At 39.8% G+C, this 19879-nt stretch overlaps 2 protein-coding genes across 3 annotated transcripts; both read right to left on the bottom strand.

Moving 5' to 3' along the window:
* Positions 1–918: 918 nt before the first annotated feature.
* LOC117442046 (ankyrin repeat domain-containing protein 66) lies at positions 919–5015 on the bottom strand. Its single transcript, XM_034078040.2, has 3 exons — positions 4842–5015; positions 1883–2153; positions 919–1018 (listed from the first exon to the last, which is right to left on the bottom strand). Exons 1-3 carry the CDS (start codon positions 4978–4980, stop codon positions 919–921), a joined length of 510 nt encoding a protein of 169 aa, XP_033933931.1. The 5' UTR covers positions 4981–5015.
* Positions 5016–6665: 1650 nt separating this feature from the next.
* LOC117442048 (tudor domain-containing 6-like) lies at positions 6666–18986 on the bottom strand. Of its 2 annotated transcripts, none has more exons than XM_034078042.1 (4): positions 18932–18986; positions 7402–12244; positions 6863–6914; positions 6666–6758 (listed from the first exon to the last, which is right to left on the bottom strand). In XM_034078042.1, exons 2-4 carry the CDS (start codon positions 12218–12220, stop codon positions 6728–6730), a joined length of 4902 nt encoding a protein of 1633 aa, XP_033933933.1. In that variant the 5' UTR covers positions 12221–12244; positions 18932–18986; the 3' UTR covers positions 6666–6727. The 2 variants fall into 2 exon arrangements, with proteins under 2 accessions (XP_033933933.1, XP_033933934.1); XM_034078043.1 differs by lacking the exon at positions 18932–18986 and adding an exon at positions 18728–18868.
* Between the last annotated feature and the right edge of the window lie 893 nt (positions 18987–19879).

Raw genomic sequence — 19879 nt, 5'->3', positions numbered from 1 at the left:
AATAAGGACGTAATGGTCCATCGTCTGGCTCAATATTCTCACCATCGTCGCTTACTGAACCGGATTCAGATTCAGTTCCTAAAACTACATTTTCGCAGGAAAGCCGAGAGGATGTTTCTGACTCGCTATCATCACTGGATACCTCGTACAATCCTTCTTCTTTGTCTGGTATATTTGCCCTTCCACGTTCATTCTGCATAGACGCCGTGGTTTGTTATTGTTTCGTCTTCCTGAGTTTTCCTCACTTCCGGTTTGGCTGAATCGATCATTTCGTTTCTAAAAAAGTTCGGGGAAGCTGCAATAAAGTGCTTCTAACATGCGTAAGGCAATTATTATATATTTTTAATCAGGTGTGATTGTTTTGGTACGTAATTATGCTTGTATATAAGTTAAAACGAAACTATTTGGGGTTCAATTTCCACTATCTATCCCTTTAAAAACTTCATTTATTGCGACATATTGTTTGGTAAACACTGTTATATTACATCTTTCTAGGATTATAAACCTCGTAATGTATAATTACCTTATTAGCTTTGCATGTGTTTTTATTAATGATTGTCTGTTGGGTTTTGGTTTCCTCAGATTGTCTTCACTTGTAATCTTTCATGCTTTCTTCACAGTTGAACGACTTATTTTCAAGATGAATACATGATTTAATACGGAGCTGTTTCAGGATTACTTGTGTAGAAACTCCCTTCTGTAAATCGTAATTTGAGTCGTATGAGAGGTTCGACTGAGATGTTCAAGAAAGCGCTAAATAAATAGATTTTCACACCAAAAAACTATTCATTAAAAACTGAAATGTTCCATCGGTGAATGTTTGTTTCTTAACACGGTGTACGGTAAAGTGAATCCTGTTTGATTCAGTGACATTTTAAGCGTATTTTGATGATGAATATAACGACTTCCGTAAAGACCCTACGTCAGTTTCTTGCTCCTCTTCTCCTCGTTCTCCTGCTCGCTCCGCACCTCGTTAGTGTCGTCCAATGAGATTCCTTTCTGAGCCTCGACCTCAGCCCTGCAACACAAACAGCGATATTGACCTAACAGATACCACCCTTCATTCCTGACATCAACACAATTCTTTTTTATATTACAAGTTTTCTGACAGGTCCCGTTTAAATTAGCAAATGAGGCGTTTTGTGCATTTAGGAGAAATCTACAGACACGAGCAGTTAGTCAAATAAAGTCCTACATTTGAACTTTTCTTTGCACGAGTCTGGTTGTTAGGGTTAGGGTTACTAGGGTTAGGGTTATTAGGGTTATTAGGGTTAGGGTTACTAGGGTTACGGTTGCTAGGGTTACGGTTGCTAGGGTTAGGGTTACTAGGGTTAGGGTTACTAGGGTTAGGGTTACTAGGGTTAGGGTTACTAGGGTTAGGGTTACTAGGGACGCTCCGATCGCTGGAATCAGTATCGGCCGATACCGATCGCCGATCCGGTCGATTGGGCGGGGCCTAAATGGAAGATTTAAACATCACTTTAAATCTTCTATTTAAAGTGACTTTTTTTTTTTTTTTACTTTTTAAGAATTCAATTATTTCCAGAATTTTGACTTTTTCTCAGAATTGAAACTTGTTTTTCAGAATAATTTTTTCTCATTATTTTGACTTCTTTTAAAATCCTAAAATCCACATTTAGCCTCTTAAGTTACTTCTTGAGGGATCTGACGCAGTCGTGGTGTCCGTGGCCTATATCTGGGCGATGCGTTCAGGCTCCAGATATCGTCCAGGTTCAGGCTCTAAGAATTTGAACTTTTTTCTCAGATTTACTTTTCTCTGAAACTTTTTAAGAATTAAAACCTTTTTCTCAAAATGTTGACTTTTTTTTCAGAATTTCGACTTTTTGTCCACACGTGTCCCCAGTAGTAGAAGAGACACTACATCCTAAAATCCACTGTTATCCGGCCTCTTAATTCACTTCTGAGGAATCTGACGGCAGTCGGGTGTCCGTAGATCTGCGCGATGCGTTTCAGGCGTCTCTCCGCATAAGTCCTGCCAGGGTGCAGTGTGCGTTCAGGCCTCTGCAGCAGCTCAGGACAGGGGAGGCGTCCCGGGACCTCCGCGGCGCTGTGGGCGGCCGTCCATCCGTGCTCTGTCATCAGAGAGGGACACGCCCCGTGACCAATCAGGAGCCTCACAACCTCCACGTGACCTGAGGGAAGGGGCCACAGTGAGATATCACACTTAAAAACCTCCATTACAGTTTATAACTTAGACTTTATTGAGCTTTTTCCAGACAATAAACAACAACAACACAATAACAAGCAAAGAGACACAAGTTCAAAAGTAATTTATTTTTATTTTAAATTTAAAGTCTTTCGATGTTTTTGTAGACAAAAGTTCTGTGTGACTCATTAATCACTTAATTCCTATTATCAGTGAAAAGGTAAAAACAGTAAATTAATGCACTAATTATTCATCTGCAGAATGAGTACTTTTACTTTTCTCTACTTTCTCTCAGAATGTTTACGGAAGAAGATTAGAGCCACAGGAACCTTTCTTTGAGATCTGAACAAGAGATACTTTTTATAAGTTCTGGGATTTAAGTAAAAGAATATGATTAAAAACATATATTTTTCATTTTCTCAGAATAAATTGTCAGATTGTCAAAGACCCTACTTTTACTTTTATACTTTCACTTATGTTGCTCTACTTCTTATGTATTGTCCCATTGGTCCATAAATGAGTTCTGCTTTTTTGACTCAGCCCTACAGGTGTGGTTTTAGACCAAAGCTATGACTTCATCTAAATTATTGGATGTTTTCTGTGGATAAAAGTTTAGTTTAAATGCTGATGGAAACTAAAGTAACTAACCTGTGTTCAACATGTAAGAAGTAGAAAGTACAGGTATTTGGGATCAACATGTGAGAAGTAGAAAGTACAGGTATTTGGGATCAACATGTGAGAAGTAGAAAGTACAGGTATTTGTGTTCAACATGTGAGAAGTAGAAAGTACAGGTATTTGAGTTCAACATGTAAGAAGTAGAAAGTACAGGTATTTGAGTTCAACATGTGAGAAGTAGAAAGTACAGGTATTTGGGATCAACATGTGAGAAGTAGAAAGTACAGGTATTTGAGTTCAACATGTAAGAAGTAGAAAGTACAGGTATTTGGGTTCAACATGTGAGAAGTAGAAAGTACAGGTATTGAGTTCAACATGTGAGAAGTAGAAAGTACAGGTATTTGAGTTCAACATGTGAGAAGTAGAAAGTACAGGTATTTGGGATCAACATGTGAGAAGTAGAAAGTACAGGTATTTGAGTTCAACATGTGAGAAGTAGAAAGTACAGGTATTTGGGATCAACATGTGAGAAGTAGAAAGTACAGGTATTTGAGTTCAACATGTAAGAAGTAGAAAGTACAGGTATTTGGGATCAACATGTGAGAAGTAGAAAGTACAGGTATTTGTGTTCAACATGTAAGAAGTAAAAAAGTACAGGTATTTGAGTTCAACATGTGAGAAGTAGAAAGTACAGGTATTTGGGTTCAACATGTGAGAAGTAGAAAGTACAGGTATTTGAGTTCAACATGTAAGAAGTAGAAAGTACAGGTATTTGGGTTCAACATGTAAGAAGTAGAAAGTACAGGTATTTGAGTTCAACATGTAAGAAGTAGAAAGTACAGGTATTTGAGTTCAACATGTAAGAAGTAGAAAGTACAGGTATTGAGTTCAACATGTGAGAAGTAGAAAGTACAGGTATTTGAGTTCAACATGTAAGAAGTAGAAAGTACAGGTATTTGGGTTCAACATGTAAGAAGTAGAAAGTACAGGTATTTGAGTTCAACATGTAAGAAGTAGAAAGTACAGGTATTTGAGTTCAACATGTAAGAAGTAGAAAGTACAGGTATTTGAGTTCAACATGTGAGAAGTAGAAAGTACAGGTATTTGAGTTCAACATGTAAGAAGTAGAAAGTACAGGTATTTGAGTTCAACATGTAAGAAGGAGAAAGTACAGGTATTTGGGTCCAACATGTAAGAAGTAGAAAGTACAGGTATTTGAGTTCAACATGTGAGAAGTAGAAAGTACAGGTATTTGAGTTCAACATGTAAGAAGTAGAAAGTACAGGTATTTGAGTTCAACATGTAAGAAGTAGAAAGTACAGGTATTTGAGTTCAACATGTGAGAAGTAGAAAGTACAGGTATTTGGGATCAACATGTGAGAAGTAGAAAGTACAGGTATTTGTGTTCAACATGTAAGAAGTAGAAAGTACAGGTATTTGAGTACGACATGTGAGAAGTAGAAAGTACAGGTATTTGAGTTCAACATGTTAGAAGTAGAAAGTACAGGTATTTGAGTTCAACATGTAAGAAGTAGAAAGTACAGGTATTTGAGTTCAACATGTAAGAAGTAGAAAGTACAGGTATTTGAGTTCGACATGTGAGAAGTAGAAAGTACAGGTATTTGTGAAAAGTAAAAAGTGTTCAGAAAAATAAGTAGTGGAGTAAAATACTGATACCAGAAACATGTACTAAAGTACAGTACCAAAGTATTTGTACTCCACTACTTCACACCTCTGAAGCTGACTCAGGAAACACAGGGGGAAAGATGTATTAAAGTCGACCCTCTTTGTTATATGCTCAAAGACAAAAATATATACACAACGTTACATATTAAAACTGAAAAGGTAAGTTTATACAACGATTATTTTTACTAAAGGCCTTATCTAACTGTCTATATGCGTGTCATTTTACTTACAAACAATATATGGATGCAGGACTTGTAACAAAGTATTTCTACAATTTAGTATTGGTACTTCAAGCAAAATATCTGAGTACTTCTTCCACCTCTATACTTAATTAATACAGGTGTGTATCAGGTGTGTATCAGGTGTGTGTACCTCCAGCAGCTGCCCAGTGCAGGGGGGTTTTGCAGCTCCACTCCTCGTCCTTCTGGTTCGGATCACATCCGTTGAGCCTCAGAATCTCCTGGACTTGGAGCAGATCTCCTGCGGCTGCAGCCTCGTGGAGCTCCGTCATCTCCACCGCTGAGTGGTTACCTGGAAACAGAGACAAACAAACATGGTGGCTGCTGCTAGTGTTGCTAAACCCGAGATGCTAAGGCTCAGTGCTGCCACCTGCTGGGCGTGAACACAGGTGCATGTAGTAATAATAATAACTATAGATTCAATTTGTAGGGTATCGGCCCTTTCTCATTTCTCTAACTCCCCTCCTCGACTGTTAAATACATAAATACTTTTGTTAATCTACATCCAAACATAATTATTTCTCCAAATTGTTAAAATATTAACACATATATTATTTCAAAGATGAACCAGGATCACTAACAATTGCACGTTGTATTACCATTTAAACATCTGCTTCCTTCTTTGACTGAAATGCAAGATTATATTGTGTAAAATCCAAACTAAGTGTTAAAATATCAATACTTTAAAAAGTATATTTTCTACATTGAATGCATTGTAAACGTATTGATTAAAAAAGGAAGAACTCTTTAAAACTGTACAGTGAACTTTTTAAAGAACAATGTTAGTTTCTTTCCTTATATGTTGTATTATATAAGTTTATTCTTATTCTATTTATTATTGTATTTTATTTAAATTCTTGTTTCTCTGTACCAATGATTTGTGTGACACATACTACCTCACCAAGGAAGGTAATACCAATACTTCGGGGCTGCAGTCGAATAGTCCCTTTAGCTCAGGAACCTTCCTAAAGGAGTGAAATGACCCGGAAGTCCCTCAGTGGCAGCCATGATAAGCGTCGTTCCAATTCTCTAGATGAAAGGAAAGGAGGTTGCAAACTTCCTTTATAGCCTCCTTTAGCTTAGGAACCACTGGACCTCCCTCACCGAAAGGAGAGGAGAAAATGCTGCCCCACAATGCATTGCAGCCGCAGCATTTGCCGTCACTCAACAGTCGGTCGTTCACGGAAACAACCGATTATGACCCAGAAATGATATCATGAAAGTTACGGTGCTTATTAAGCATTTTAAAAACGTATGTGGTAAGTTGCAAAGTGCTTTGTTCTGAACGTTCATCAGTATTATAATCAAAAAGAGAAATATGAACGTTTATAATAAATACATCTGTATTGATTTAAGATCTTTCCATCAATCATACGTATTGGGATCATTGGTATTCATGTGGACCGGAGGGAGAGGGGGACGAGCAGAAGTTACACTTTCCTTTTTTATTTCAATTCCAACTTTGGTCCTGAAGAATATGTTTCTCTGTTGTCCTCGTTCATAAAGCAAAGCAGCAGCATCAGAGCACGGAGCAGAGTCTCTAGATGAGTTCACAGTAGTCCCTCGTTCTTATTGAACATCCATGTTTGTAGTCCGCTGGATAGGAAACTGTAGTTTCCATGGTTCCCCCACAGCAGCAGACGCACATTCAGGACGTCCGCTGGCGCATCAGAAACACGTCGGATAGTGAAGTGCAGTCGATTCTCTAAAGCACCGCAGTCTCTTCTCCTAAGTCCTTTTGAATTCTCCTATCCACTATCCCCTAACCCCGTGACCTTTCACTCAGAGGTCAAGGGATAGACGATAGGAGCTGATTTTTTGACTATTCAATCGCAAACTCTATGTATGTATGTATGTGTATATATATATATATATATATATATATATAGATAGATAGATATATATATAGATAGATATATTTAAACAGAACCAAATGACAAGTTTAATTTCCTTTATTTATTAAAATATTTTTATATTTTTCTGCTTACAAATGTATTTGTCAACAAGAGGCGAGACAGCTCATTCACGTCTGGGTTTCATGGTTCCAAAGCTGCAAAAAAGAAAAATTAGTTCACATATATTACATTTTATATTAAAAGTAAGTCTTTTTAATAATGCACATGTATTATATAAAGAAATGCTTTATGGTCTTACCATTCTTTTGATGACTTTAAATTCTTCATCACGCTGTAATCATGGCCAACTTCTAATGAAAGAACAATCATTAAAAACAAATCGATATAAATCCGCAACAAGACTTTTCTGAGGGCGCATTCACGAGCCAAGGTTTGGTTTCTTTTAATTGAACAAATAAAAAAACCCATTTCCAACCAAACCCGTAATGTGTATGTTTTCGGGGGAAATAGTGATCAACAAATTGGTTAAAAACCAGAGCCTTATCTGGATGTGTTGGTTCTGAAAACTTTCCAAATGTGTATGCTAGGAAAACCAAATCAGGATTACGGCCATCACCAAAACCATATTCATCCACCACATCTCTGACCAATGTCAAAGACTTCTGCAAGTCATTTTCCAGACCTGCACTGCCGTACACTTCTACATTATTTAACAATATGAAACTGAATAATATTAATAAGAAAACTAACGAAACATATACAATTATCTCCAAGCAGACTTGCCAATTGGACTACAGCTTGTCAAAGCGCCCTTAGGTTAAAGTATAGTCTACTAACCTGCTTCCAAACACATTCCAGAAGCGTCGCCCGTGTCCAATCCTTTCCAGTATTTCTCCATCATTGTATTTACAACCGCTCCCTCACACTCCACCTCCACTGCATACGGAGGAACTGCGATCTCTGGATGGTAGTCCATGTTCAGGACTGTCACGCTGAGTCGTTTATCGACCAGAAGGTTGTAGAAGACATCATGAACTTGGTCATCCCAGGAGCCTTTGCACTTATCAAATCCATCCAGAGAGCACAGAAAGGCCTGAGGATCTATCTCCATCAGACTCTGAGGCACTGATCTCACGTTCTTGATGTCAACTTCAGTCTCGTTTCCATAGTCGATAAACACAACGTCAAATGTATCTTCAACTCTGCGAACAACTTGAGCTCGATACCAGTGTTCGTCACTGGAAAACAGAGCAAGGCATGGACTACCAGGACCGAGAGTCCCAGGAAATGTCATATCCTGCTGAGCCAGTCCTGCTTCCTGAGCAAGACTTTTCACTTTGTTCTGCTCCTCTTCATCGGCGTACTCACACCAGAAGAAGTGTGGTCCAACAACGCAGGATGCATAGACCTCCACCTGTTTGTCTTTGGAGATGCTTGGCTCCTTGAACATACCAGCATTCACATTTCCTGTGGAAACATTAAGATGTGTGGTGCTGGAATCTGTCTGAACGTCTTTGTTAGAATCTGTCTGAACGTCTTTGTTAGAATCTGTCTGAATGTCTCTGTTGGAATCTGTCTGAATGTCTCTGTTGGACTGCATCTGAATGTCTCTGTTGGATTCCGTCTGAATGTCTCTGTTGGAATCTGTCTGAATGTCTCTGTTGGATTCCATCTGAATGTCTCTGTTGGATTCCGTCTGAATGTCTCTGTTGGATTCCGTCTGAATGTCTCTGTTGGATGCCGTCTGAATGTCTCTATTGGACGCCATCTGAATGTCCTCCGTCTGAATGTCCTCCGTCTGAATGTCTCTGTTGGATTCCGTCTGAATGTCTTTGTTGGAATCTGTCTGAATGTCCTCCGTCTGATTGTCTTTGTTGGACTGCATCTGATTGTCTTTGTCGGAATCCGTCTGAACGTCTCCGTCGGACTCCGCCTGAACGTCTCCGTCGGACTCCGCCTGAACGTCTCCGTCGGACTCCGTCTGAACGTCTCCGTCGGACTCCGCCTGAACGTCTCCGTCGGACTCCGTCTGAACGTCTCCGTCGGACTCCGTCTGAACGTCTCCGTCGGACTCCGCCTGAACGTCTCCGTCGGACTCCGCCTGAACGTCTCCGTCGGACTCCGCCTGAACGTCTCCGTCGGACTCCGCCTGAACGTCTTGGAGGGAAGTCTCGGTTTGATCCATTTCAGGCTTGGCATGTTCTGTGGGAAGCGGTTTCCAGTATTTCTGCATCACGGTATTCAGAACCACATTTTCACACTCAATTGCCACCGCATATTGAGGGAACACACCGTCTGAATGCTCTTCTATATTTAACACTTTCACCCTGATGACTTTATCAACCAGAAGGTTGTAGAAGACATCATGAACTTGGTCATCCCAGGAGCCTTTGCACTTATCAAATCCATCCAGAGAGCACAGAAAGGCCTGAGGATCTATCTCCATCAGACTCTGAGGCACTGATCTCACGTTCTTGATGTCAACTTCAGTCTCGTTTCCATAGTCGATAAACACAACGTCAAATGTATCTTCAACTCTGCGAACAACTTGAGCTCGATACCAGTGTTCGTCACTGGAAAACAGAGCAAGGCATGGACTACCAGGACCGAGAGTCCCAGGAAATGTCATATCCTGCTGAGCCAGTCCTGCTTCCTGAACAAGACTTGTCACTTTGTTCTGCTCCTCTTCATCAGCGTACTCACACCAGAAGAAGTGTGGTCCACCAATGCAGGATGCATAGACCTCCACTGTCTTGCTTTCTGAAATGTTTGGCCATGTGTACGTGCAGATATTCCCATTTCCCTCGGGGCAAGAAAGAAGGGAAAGTTGTGTCACTTCTGAATCATTGCTGCATATTTCCGAGGTTGTTTTTCTTCCTTCATCTAAAGTCTGTTCATGTTCAATCTCTGGCAAAGAGACTTTAGTAACTGGTTGTGAACTCCGCTCATCTCTTGCACAGGTTTCGTTGCTATTAGCACGTTTTATGATGTTTAAAAGCTGCCGATCGGTCTTCTGAACAAGAGCCATCATCCCCGGTTTCATATTTGAAATCCTCTCTCTGACTATTGCATTTACACTCAGAGATCCATCGAACAGTTCAACAATTAGCTTCCCCTTTTCCCCTTTAGCTACCACAGAAATGGTCAGATTTTGGCCAACGGCACGATCTGCAAACCACTGGTTGATTTCCTGTGGCACTTCTGCAGGGACATTAAACAGTCCCAGTGGAACTGCCTGAACAGGGAGAGCTCTGACAATACTTTCTCCAGTGGGACAGGGGCAAATATCCCCTTCATTCACGACCAGGGTTTCACCATAATCCACAAAGTGTACTTTAAGCTTTGGAGACAGTTCTACCACTTGTCCTCTGTACCACTGCGTATCAGTGTACTTGGCAAAGCAAATGCTATTAAGTCCAAGTGGATGATCCTTGCACTGTTGCTTGCCAAGTAGTTGTTTGACATTTTTCATCACTTTGTCAAACAGATGATAGTTCCTGTTCAGTTGGCAGTGGAAGAGATTGACATTATCTGAAGACATTATCCACACTTTTTCTTTTCCATTCACCTGAATGTTGTGTGTGGAGTAATTGTATGAATCTGATTGAACCGGTGGAGATTTTTGCATTTTGTGAGCTTCATTCTGTGCGTATTCTTTAGTCGGACACCTGCATGTACCGTCAGTTGGTGTTTCAATATCTAGCACATTTAGCAAGAGACCTTCCTCATCACAAGTGGCAGCTTTTACCGTGCAAGTCAAACCAATGCCTGACTTAGCACATGATTCTGCAAACTTCAGAAATTCTCTGTCAGTCCAAGTGGGATTTGTGGATTTCTTGTCTGGAGGCTGGCATAAGCAGCACTGAAAAGCCTTTGCATTCAGCTGTAAGAAAGCCGGATCCATGGGGTGTATATCCCGCAGAGGAACCGTTCGCATTCGACCAAAGTCTATGAATCTCACATCTACAACGGGGGAGTGTTGACTCGCCATGATCTTTGCTCTGTACCACATGCCGTTGTCTGGACTTCGGGCCACACAGATTGAATCGACGAGTGGCTGATGGTGGGCGGATGCGTAGTGGTTTTGCAGGTCATTCATCAAGCGTCCTAAAGAGTCACCGTCTTCCGTTGTTTGACACCAGAACTTCTGTAGACTTTCGAAACAAGATACCTTAACGTTGAAGCTTCTTCCTACAGCAAACACATCATCATGGGGAGTGTTTTGCACCTCAGTTGGAAGATGCCCGTTGATCTGTATTTGAGGGGATGGATGTTCCCTGTTTTTGCTGCCAGTTGTTGGTTCATCGGTCCATCCATTGACTGATTGGTTCTTTGTGTTTGGCAAAGTTTCCTCCAGTATAACATCAACATCAACATTCACTGTGTTCTGCACATTTAAATCTTGTTCAGTGTTGACAACATCAGAGGATGCTAAATGTCCCATCTTCTGTATGAAACTATTGTTGATGCATGTACCACAATTTGCATAGAGAGTGACGTGATAGACATCTTGAGATTTATTGTGGCGGTTAAACTTTGCCACCTGAGTTTTGTTAAGAAGCAAGGACTTCAAGTAACCGTTCGTTTCTGCTCCGTCATCTGTTACACCTTCAAGAGAACAATGATACGTGACAACGGGCATCCTCAGAAGTTCTCCGTGCAGAGGTCTAATGTCTCCAACAGAGACCGATTCAACTTTTCCTTCATCCACATGGAAGACTTCTACAGCATCATCATTGGTTAAGGTTTGCTTCAGTAACGAGCGATGCCATTTTCCATCCATCCCTTTTGCAGCGCATGGATCCCCGCAGTTCAAATGCGAAGTCTCTCCTGAATCTGAGTGCTTTTCATAATGCTGCTGCATCTGCTCTGATATTGTCTTCACCGCCTTGGAGAAAATGTGAAGTTGGCAAAATATGTTGCGTGGGTTAGTGACCTCTGTCACAATAACATGTTCGAAAGCATTAATTAACAGATCTGGGTAGAAGTATTGGTCGATCTTCTCAAGTTTGCGCCCAACATTCAGATTGCGTTCTTGCGTTACGCGGTCCACTTCAAGACATTTCTGTACAAGGCACTTAAACTCGTCTCCCGCCATCTTCTTCGCAACTCCAAACATACACATCGGCTTGGAAACCATGGGTATGTCGAGTAGAAGGGTTCTGTTCGGCTTCAGCACATCTTGAACCAGGCCTCTAAACTTCTTACCACGCAGAGACATCAAAAACTTTGTGGCTCTTTCTGGCCACCTGTTATCGAGGAAGAGGACATTAGCGAGAATACATGATTCAGTTTCAGGAGGAAGGAGGAAACTGTCCTTATGTCCCCATGCTAACGCTTTGCTTGTGGTGATATGCGGAAGTCCCTGGTCGATTACAAAAACATTGCAAGTGTCACTTTGAATGGAAACGATCCGAGCTCTGTGCCAGGCGCCATCGATGCAAACCAGACAAAGGTCCCCGAGTTTTCCTTCCGATTCAGCGAACTTCCTGTCAGGATTCTGGATTTCCTCTCTCATCTGCTCATAGATATGCTTCCTCTCATCGTCCATGTTGACCCATAACTCTACGATACCACACCTGTCCTTTAGGTTAACCCTCTTGATGACTACATGCACTTCTGTTCCAGTCGTTGGGAGGCCAGGATTTGAGCACATTGTGAGTTACAAGCTCAAACACACCTGCAAAACAGAAGAAAATGGGTTTTTAACTATTAGCAGAAAGCACTTAAAGTTTCCAATTGTAGCACATTTACCAACTGGTTGCCTAATAAGCTTGGATGTCAATGTCAATATGGCCTCTACAGTTTGATAATATAAAAAAAGAAAAGGATAACTGGAAGAAACATGTCACCCGTTTTCATTTTAAGCGGCAAATCTCTTACGAACAGTTTTAGCCAGTTTTGAAAGGAGCACACTTAAGTAAAAGTACAAATACTATGATCTTAAAATACTCTAAAAAGTCCTGATTTCTAAATGTTACAACAAAGTATTAGTTAGAAATAAATACAGTTCAGTATAGTGGAGTAGAAGTATGAAGTAGCTTTAAATGGAAATACTTGAGTCCAAATATTTCAAAACAGTACTGTTACAGCCAGTATTTTGTTTTTATAAAAAAAGGCCACCTAATCGTGACGTCTGTAGTCTACAATTCCCAGACTCTAAAGAGACAGAAATGGGCAACCTGTCGGAAAGACGCTGTCGAGGCAAAGCTTTCATCCACTAAAGTTTCCGAAGCCTATACTTGGAAGGAAAGAAAGAGCTCCTAAGTTGTTTATTATTTTATTTGAGTTTTGCCTCTTTTGTTTGATTTGTTTTGACTATTGTAAAGGCCTGTTTTCTTTGTTGAATGTGTGACAAGTTTGACATTTTATTTGAGTGAATGCAAAACACAATATCAACACTGTACACTGTCTGTAAAAGGCGTCCAAGTGACTTAAAGCAAAGAATGAAGCCACGACAAGCACTTTGTTCAGTACTTGAGTAAAAGTTCTTGTTTCCTTCCATCACTGGTTTGAGCCGGGTGTAGCTAACAAACAAGAAGCATCTGCTGTGTCCAAAAGCACTTACTAACAATATCGCAAGTCATGCAAAGTTTGCCATGATGTACCGTACTTTTCGGACTATAAGCCGCGACTTTTTCCCCCATTTTTTTTGTACAGCTAACGGCCACTAGGGAACCTCCTAAATCTATGGATTTTACAGGTGAAATTAACCACCTTTAACTCTATGGGCTCTATGACCGGTCCGCGCCCGCCACCTCTAAGCGGCGGGCTCCAGCAGGAAAAGCTAGAGGCCGGAAAAGAGTGAGACAGGTAGCGCGCCAAAGTAAAAGTGGAACCGAGAGACAGAACGAGAGCAAGACAGACGGACAATTTAGCTGCTGCGGCTTATATGCAGGTGCGCTTTATAGTCCGAAAAGTGCGGTAGTGTTTTTCTGAAGGTATCCCACAATGCATTGTTAACAATGAATCTTCCACGCAAACCAAAGTTAGCCATGGAGTGCCACAGGGCTCAGTGTTCAGACCTATTTTGTTCACATTATATATGCTTCCGTTAGGCAATATTATAAGGAATCATTCTGTAAACTTTCATTGTTATGCGGATGATACTCAACTATATTTATCAATCAAGCCTGATGAAATTAATCATCTAAATAAAATTCAAGACTGCCTCAAGGACTTAAAAACGTGGATGACCTTAAACTTTTTGATGTTAAACACGACCAAAACTGAAGTTATTGTACTTGGCCCGAAGAATCTACGAAACAAATTATCTAAAGATATACTAACTATGGATGGCATTAATTTGGCCTCCAGTGAGACTGTAAGGAATCTTGGTGTTATATTTGATCAGGATTTATCCTTTAACGCCCACATAAAATCAATCTCAAGGACCGCCTACTTCCATCTACGTAACATTGCAAAGATTAGGCATATCTTGCCTCAAAACGATGCAGAGAAACTAGTCCATGCATTTGTTACTCCAGGGCTGGATTATTGTAACTCTTTAATATCAGGCAGTACCAAGAAGTCAGTCAAGTGGCTTCAGCTGATTCAAAATGCTGCGGCTCGTGTACTAACCAGAGTGAGGAAAAGGGACCACATTACTCCTGTTCTGTCTGCCTTACACTGGCTCCCTATAGAACACAGGATAGCATTTAAAATTCTTCTTCTCGCCTACAAAGCCCTTAGTGGGCAGGCGCCATCTTACCTTAAAGAACTCATTATACCCTACTGGCCTACTAGGGCATTGCGTTCCAAGAATGCAGGGTTGTTGGTTGTTCCTAGAGTCTCTAAAAGTACAATGGGAGCCAGAGCCTTTTCTTATCAAGCTCCACATTTGTGGAATCAGCTTCCAGTTTGTGTTCGGGCGGCAGACGCCCTATCCGTTTTTAAGAGTGCGCTGAAGACCTTCCTTTGTGATAAAGCTTATAGTTAGGGCTGATTAGATTCAGCCCCTAGTTTTGCTGATATAGGCTTAGTTTGTCGGGGGACATCTTACTTCTTCCTTCTCTCTGTCTGTACCTGTGTCCTCTCATGTTCCCATTAACCCAGCTTCCCCACATGTCTTTCTTTTTGGTGTCTCTATACGCCGGGATCCGGAGTCATGGATGATCCTGCGGTCCTGTGTCCTGGATCCCGAGCCCTGGATCGCGAGTCGTGGCTGTGGTCCTGTATCATCGGTCCTGGATGGATATCCTCGTGGATTCATCTTCTATTATACACACATGCATTTCCAAACATCTGGACTGCCTATGTTGCAAATGTATTATCTTTTCGATTTACACACGGCATCTATTGCAGTCTGTCCGTCCTGGGAGAGGGATCCCTCCTCTGTTGCTCTCCCTGAGGTTTCTCCCATGTTCCCTTTAAACTAGGTTTTCTTCGGAAGTTTTTCCTTGTACAATGTGAGGGTCTAAGGACAGAGGGTCTAAGGACAGAGGGTCTAAGGACAGAGGATGTCGTATTGTCATACTGATATTCTGTACACACTGTGAAGACCACTGAGACAAATGTAACATTTGTGATATTGGGCTATAAATAAACATTGATTGATTGATTGATTGATCGATCATAAAGTGCTCCATCTGCAGTTTTGCAGGCTAACATTGCAATCTTTTATTTTTTAAACACAAATCCATATGTTGTGGCTCTGAAAAGGTTGTAGTTTTGCACTGACTTTTTAACGATGGAGAGAGAAGTAGTCTGAAATGTTGTCCAAAAGACTTCTACAGGTACAGGGGTTTCTAGAAAGATATAGTATGAGGTGATACTGTGGAAAGTAAAGAGGCTTTGAAGTGTACTTCAGTAAAAAGTACCCATAACTAGCAGCTGCTTTAAAGAGTACCTGACCTCCCTTTATATTAATAGAACAATAAAGTCATTGTTAGCTAATGAATGTTTCCATGGTGACCAACGGCAACGTTTCCATTGGTCCCTCTTCTTTAGAGAAGACCAGGAAGTGATGGATACACGGATCGTGTTCCAACCAATAGGCACGCAGTGACTCTAAAGAATAATGACCACGCACCAACACACATTCAGACTAAAGGAACCAGCTGTTTGGGAAATGAGAGAAGTAGAAAGTACAGGTATTTGAGTTCAACATGTGAGAAGTAGAAAGTACAGGTATTTGTGTTCAACATGTAAGAAGTAGAAAGTACAGGTATTTGAGTTCAACATGTGAGAAGTAGAAAGTACAGGTATTTGGGTTCAACATGTGAGAAGTAGAAAGTACAGGTATTTGAGTTCAACATGTGAGAAGTAGAAAGTACAGGTATTTGAGTTCAACATGTGAGAAGTAGAAAGTACAGGTATTTGGGTTCAACATGTGAGAAGTAGAAAGTACAGGTATTTGAATTCAACATGAGAGAAGTAGAAAGTACAGGTATTTGAGTTCAAAGTGTAAGAAGTAGAAAGTACAGGTATTTGAGTTCAACATGTAAGAAGTAGAAAGTACAGGTATTTGAGTTCAACATGTGAGAAGTAGAAAGTACAGGTATTTGAGTTCAACATGTAAGAAGTAGAAAGTACAGGTATTTGAGTTCAACATGTAATAAGTAGAAAGTACAGGTATTTGGGTTCAACATGTGAGAAGTAGAAAGTACAGGTATTTGAGTTCAACATGTAATAAGTAGAAAGTACAGGTATTTGAGTTCAACATGTAATAAGTAGAAAGTACAGGTATTTGAGTTCAACATGTAAGAAGTAGAAAGTACAGGTATTTGAGTTCAACATGTAAGAAGTAGAAAGTACAGGTATTTGAGTTCAACATGTAATAAGTAGAAAGTACAGGTATTTGGGTTCAACATGTGAGAAGTAGAAAGTACAGGTATTTGTGTTCAACATGTAATAAGTAGAAAGTACAGGTATTTGAGTTCAACATGTGAGAAGTAGAAAGTACAGGTATTTGAGTTCAACATGTAATAAGTAGAAAGTACAGGTATTTGGGTTCAACATGTGAGAAGTAGAAAGTACAGGTATTTGTGTTCAACATGTAATAAGTAGAAAGTACAGGTATTTGAGTTCAACATGTGAGAAGTAGAAAGTACAGGTATTTGAGTTCAACATGTGAGAAGTAGAAAGTACAGGTATTTGAGTTCAACATGTAAGAAGTAGAAAGTACAGGTATTTGAGTTCAACATGTGAGAAGTAGAAAGTACAGGTATTTGAGTTCAACATGTGAGAAGTAGAAAGTACAGGTATTTGGGTTCAAAGTGTAAGAAGTCAAAGTAAACAGTCGTCAGAAAAACAAGTAGTGGAGTAAAGTACTGATACCAGAAAGGTGTACTTAAGTACAGTAACGAAGTATTTGTACTCCACTACTTCCCACCTCTGAAGATATATCAAGAACAAGACGCCCGTATACAAGATGGCGCCGCGGACGTAAACAACGCGGACGTAAACAACAACGCGGCGTCGGAGCTCCGTAAAAACAAGCTATTTCTGGAGTAATTATACAGTCTTTGACGAACAGAAATATTGTTTCTGGCACCACTTTAACATTTGACTACCCGGTGCAGACAAAACCCTGATACAACACCTAGGGTAGGAATTCAATCCTAAAATGTGTTCTGCTCGACACAATCAGGCAATAAGTTATCACAAGTATCTCATTGTATGTCTTTCAGTTGTGATTGCACTTCCTTTAACGCAGTCAGTTTTCTTTTCACAGGCTATTTTAAAACCAAACCAAAGTCTGTGTATCATGAGATTCTCTAAAAATGGCATTGGGTGCCATCTAGTGTCCATCCAGGGAACATGCAGGCATTTCAACTTGTTTAATGACAAAGTGTTGAAAAAACGTGAAGAATCTGAGCACGCAGTTGCATTTAGGAGACCTCACACTATCATAATTACAGAGAGTTGTATGAATGGGGCGAAGCTTGCGAGCTGGTTCAGGCAGTCAACTCGAGCACCAATGATACCTGAACACGTGGCCGCTCTATTTAAGCTGCCAGGTCTTCCTGCCTCTGCCTCGCTAGCCGCTGCCGCGCTGTGTTCACGTGCTATTGCTGCGTTCATGTTCCTGCTGCTCGCCTGCCCCCCCCCAGCTTCCGGCTCGGGGGATAGTTATCTAATCATCACTCAATGTTTTATGTACATCTGTGGAGTGATGAGGCCCGAGCCAAACTCAAACTATATGCTGCTAATAATAAACATTAAGAACACCTGAGTTGTCTGACTGAAATTACAGTATTTACAATTAAAGACGGGAAACCTTCAAATCTGCTGTGAATTAAAGAAATAGTTCCCCCCAGTAATTATGATTCGTATATCAATGACTCACCTGGCGTCAACCTAACTAAGACAAGTTTTATTTTACACTTACAATCTAAAAATAATCTGATTTTTTTTTTTTATAAATTGTGAGATTTTTGCCGGTTTTTACTCTTTAAGACTTTAAGTATTAATTAAAGGATTAATTGTCGTAAAAATGTAATTGATTAAAATACAAACAATTATCTAATAGATTACTTTCTATCAAATGTATTTTATGTTTCCCAACGCAGTCATTTCTGATTTTAAGCCCATTAACTCTAAAAACACTGCTTCAGGGTATCATTATAGCTATTTTAAAATATGTTATTTATTTTTTGATATACATTTGCTGCAGGTTCGTGTTTTGCTGTTCAGTAGTTTCAAAGGTCGTTTTCTCAAAATGAGTTTTTTCTCCTATTCTGAGTGAGAAATGTCCACTTCAGTAGCACTTACATACACCACACCTTCCCGTTATATTCCTATCAATATTCTGAAGGCTTTTACAGAAGGGTTTGTTCATATATCATTCATAGCCTGAATTATTTAACATTTTATACCTGAAAACATGGCAAGATTGATATTTTACGGCTGTTGACAGTTTTTTCTGATTTATGGAGTGATAAAAAGAGATATCCAAAATCCCTTCGGTAAAAACTTTAGATTCTAATATGACTACAAAATGAAACACGAACTTTGAACCTGGCTTTATCCAATGTTCAGATTTGTGTTCCTGAAATGTGCTAAAATATGCGCATATTTAATGAGATTATGGCTCATTTGCATATTTAAACATGCCATTTCAGAAAACTTGTAATACAAAAAACAATTGCCTTAATGTAAGTAATTAACTGGAACAATTTCTAGCTGATATCTTTAAGTTAAAAAAGATGACCCTCTTCACCTGTCGTGTCTCGCCTTAAGCATGAAAAGCAGCACCAGATTCCCCCTACAATCACCCAGAAGCAGAGCGCACGTGTCTTTAAATCCCTCTCCCGTGTCTCGACATCAGAAACAGAGTATATCATCACGAGCCTTTAAACACCTCCACCTGATGCATTAAACCCCTAAACTAACTTTATCAGCGGGTTTAATCAGAGTTCCTCACCGTGTGTGTTGCTCGCAGCTCATCATCATCATCATCATCATCATCATCATCATCACAAACAACCGCGCGGCCGGGCTTCCGGTGCGTTTATAAGGTGTTATCCCAATTTGTTGTTTTTACTGAAAGATCTGGATATACTTTCATTGTGTTTATGTGGGGTTATTCTGCAACCACTGCACGGGTTGATTCGATATTTTTGACAATTTTTTATTAAGAAAACTAAATAAAAATTCGATTTATTATTAATAAAATGTCAAAAACATACATCAAATATATTAATCAGACTGTTTTGAACACTTTTTTATATGGATTACAGTTTATTACAATTCAATAGGATTACAATTTAAAAATATATCGTAAGGTTTTATTAATAAAGTCTCGAAAAATGCATGCAGCATCTCAAACAGGCTGTCTATTATACTCTAGTCTACATGTCTTTGCATGTCCTATACTTTATATTCATCACGATTAAAAGTCAATATTGTGACCTTTTTATTTAAATTTAAAAATAAAACGTGAGCTTTTCTTTAAGAAGGTCTTTAAAAATGCATGAAACATATCAAACAGATTGCTTTTATGTGTTTAAATTAGGGCTGTCAAACGATTAAAATGTTTAATCAGATTAATCACAGCTTAAAAATTAATTAATCATAATTAATCACCATTCGAACTATGTCCAAAATATACCATTTATTTATGTATATTGTTGGGAATGGAAAGATAAATGAAAGAAGGCGCATATATCCATTTAACACAGTATCTATGTTTATTATAAAAAATGTCTGCGTGTCAAAATGAAAGTCAGCCCACACACCTATCAATCATCAAACCGTGGGGTCTTCATTCATTACGTGTTGATTTCTATCAACGGGGAGTACTTCAGGAAAGTCGACAGAGGGGGGGGGGGGGGGGCTAGTGGAGTACTTCAGGAAAGTCGACAGAGGGGGG

Source organism: Pseudochaenichthys georgianus, unplaced genomic scaffold (genome assembly GCF_902827115.2).
Source record: "Pseudochaenichthys georgianus unplaced genomic scaffold, fPseGeo1.2 scaffold_264_arrow_ctg1, whole genome shotgun sequence".
Classification (NCBI taxonomy): domain Eukaryota; kingdom Metazoa; phylum Chordata; class Actinopteri; order Perciformes; family Channichthyidae; genus Pseudochaenichthys; species Pseudochaenichthys georgianus.
Note: the sequence above shows the minus strand (reverse complement) of the source record. Positions and strands in the feature narration are given on the sequence as shown.

Coding starts and splice junctions, on each gene's coding strand:
- LOC117442046 (XM_034078040.2), bottom strand. CDS start 4,980: ATGACGGAGCTCCACGAGGCTGCAGCCGCAGGAGATCTGCTCCAAGTC. Junction 2,154..4,841: donor GCACTGGGCAGCTGCTGGAG/GTACACACACCT, acceptor CCCTTCCCTCAG/GTCACGTGGAGGTTGTGAGG. Junction 1,019..1,882: donor ATAACAGTGGATTTTAGGAT/GTAGTGTCTCTT, acceptor TTTGTGTTGCAG/GGCTGAGGTCGAGGCTCAGA.
- LOC117442048 (XM_034078042.1), bottom strand. CDS start 12,220: ATGTGCTCAAATCCTGGCCTCCCAACGACTGGAACAGAAGTGCATGTA. Junction 6,915..7,401: donor TGGAATGTGTTTGGAAGCAG/GTTAGTAGACTA, acceptor TTCTTTCATTAG/AAGTTGGCCATGATTACAGC. Junction 6,759..6,862: donor TTAAAGTCATCAAAAGAATG/GTAAGACCATAA, acceptor TCTTTTTTGCAG/CTTTGGAACCATGAAACCCA.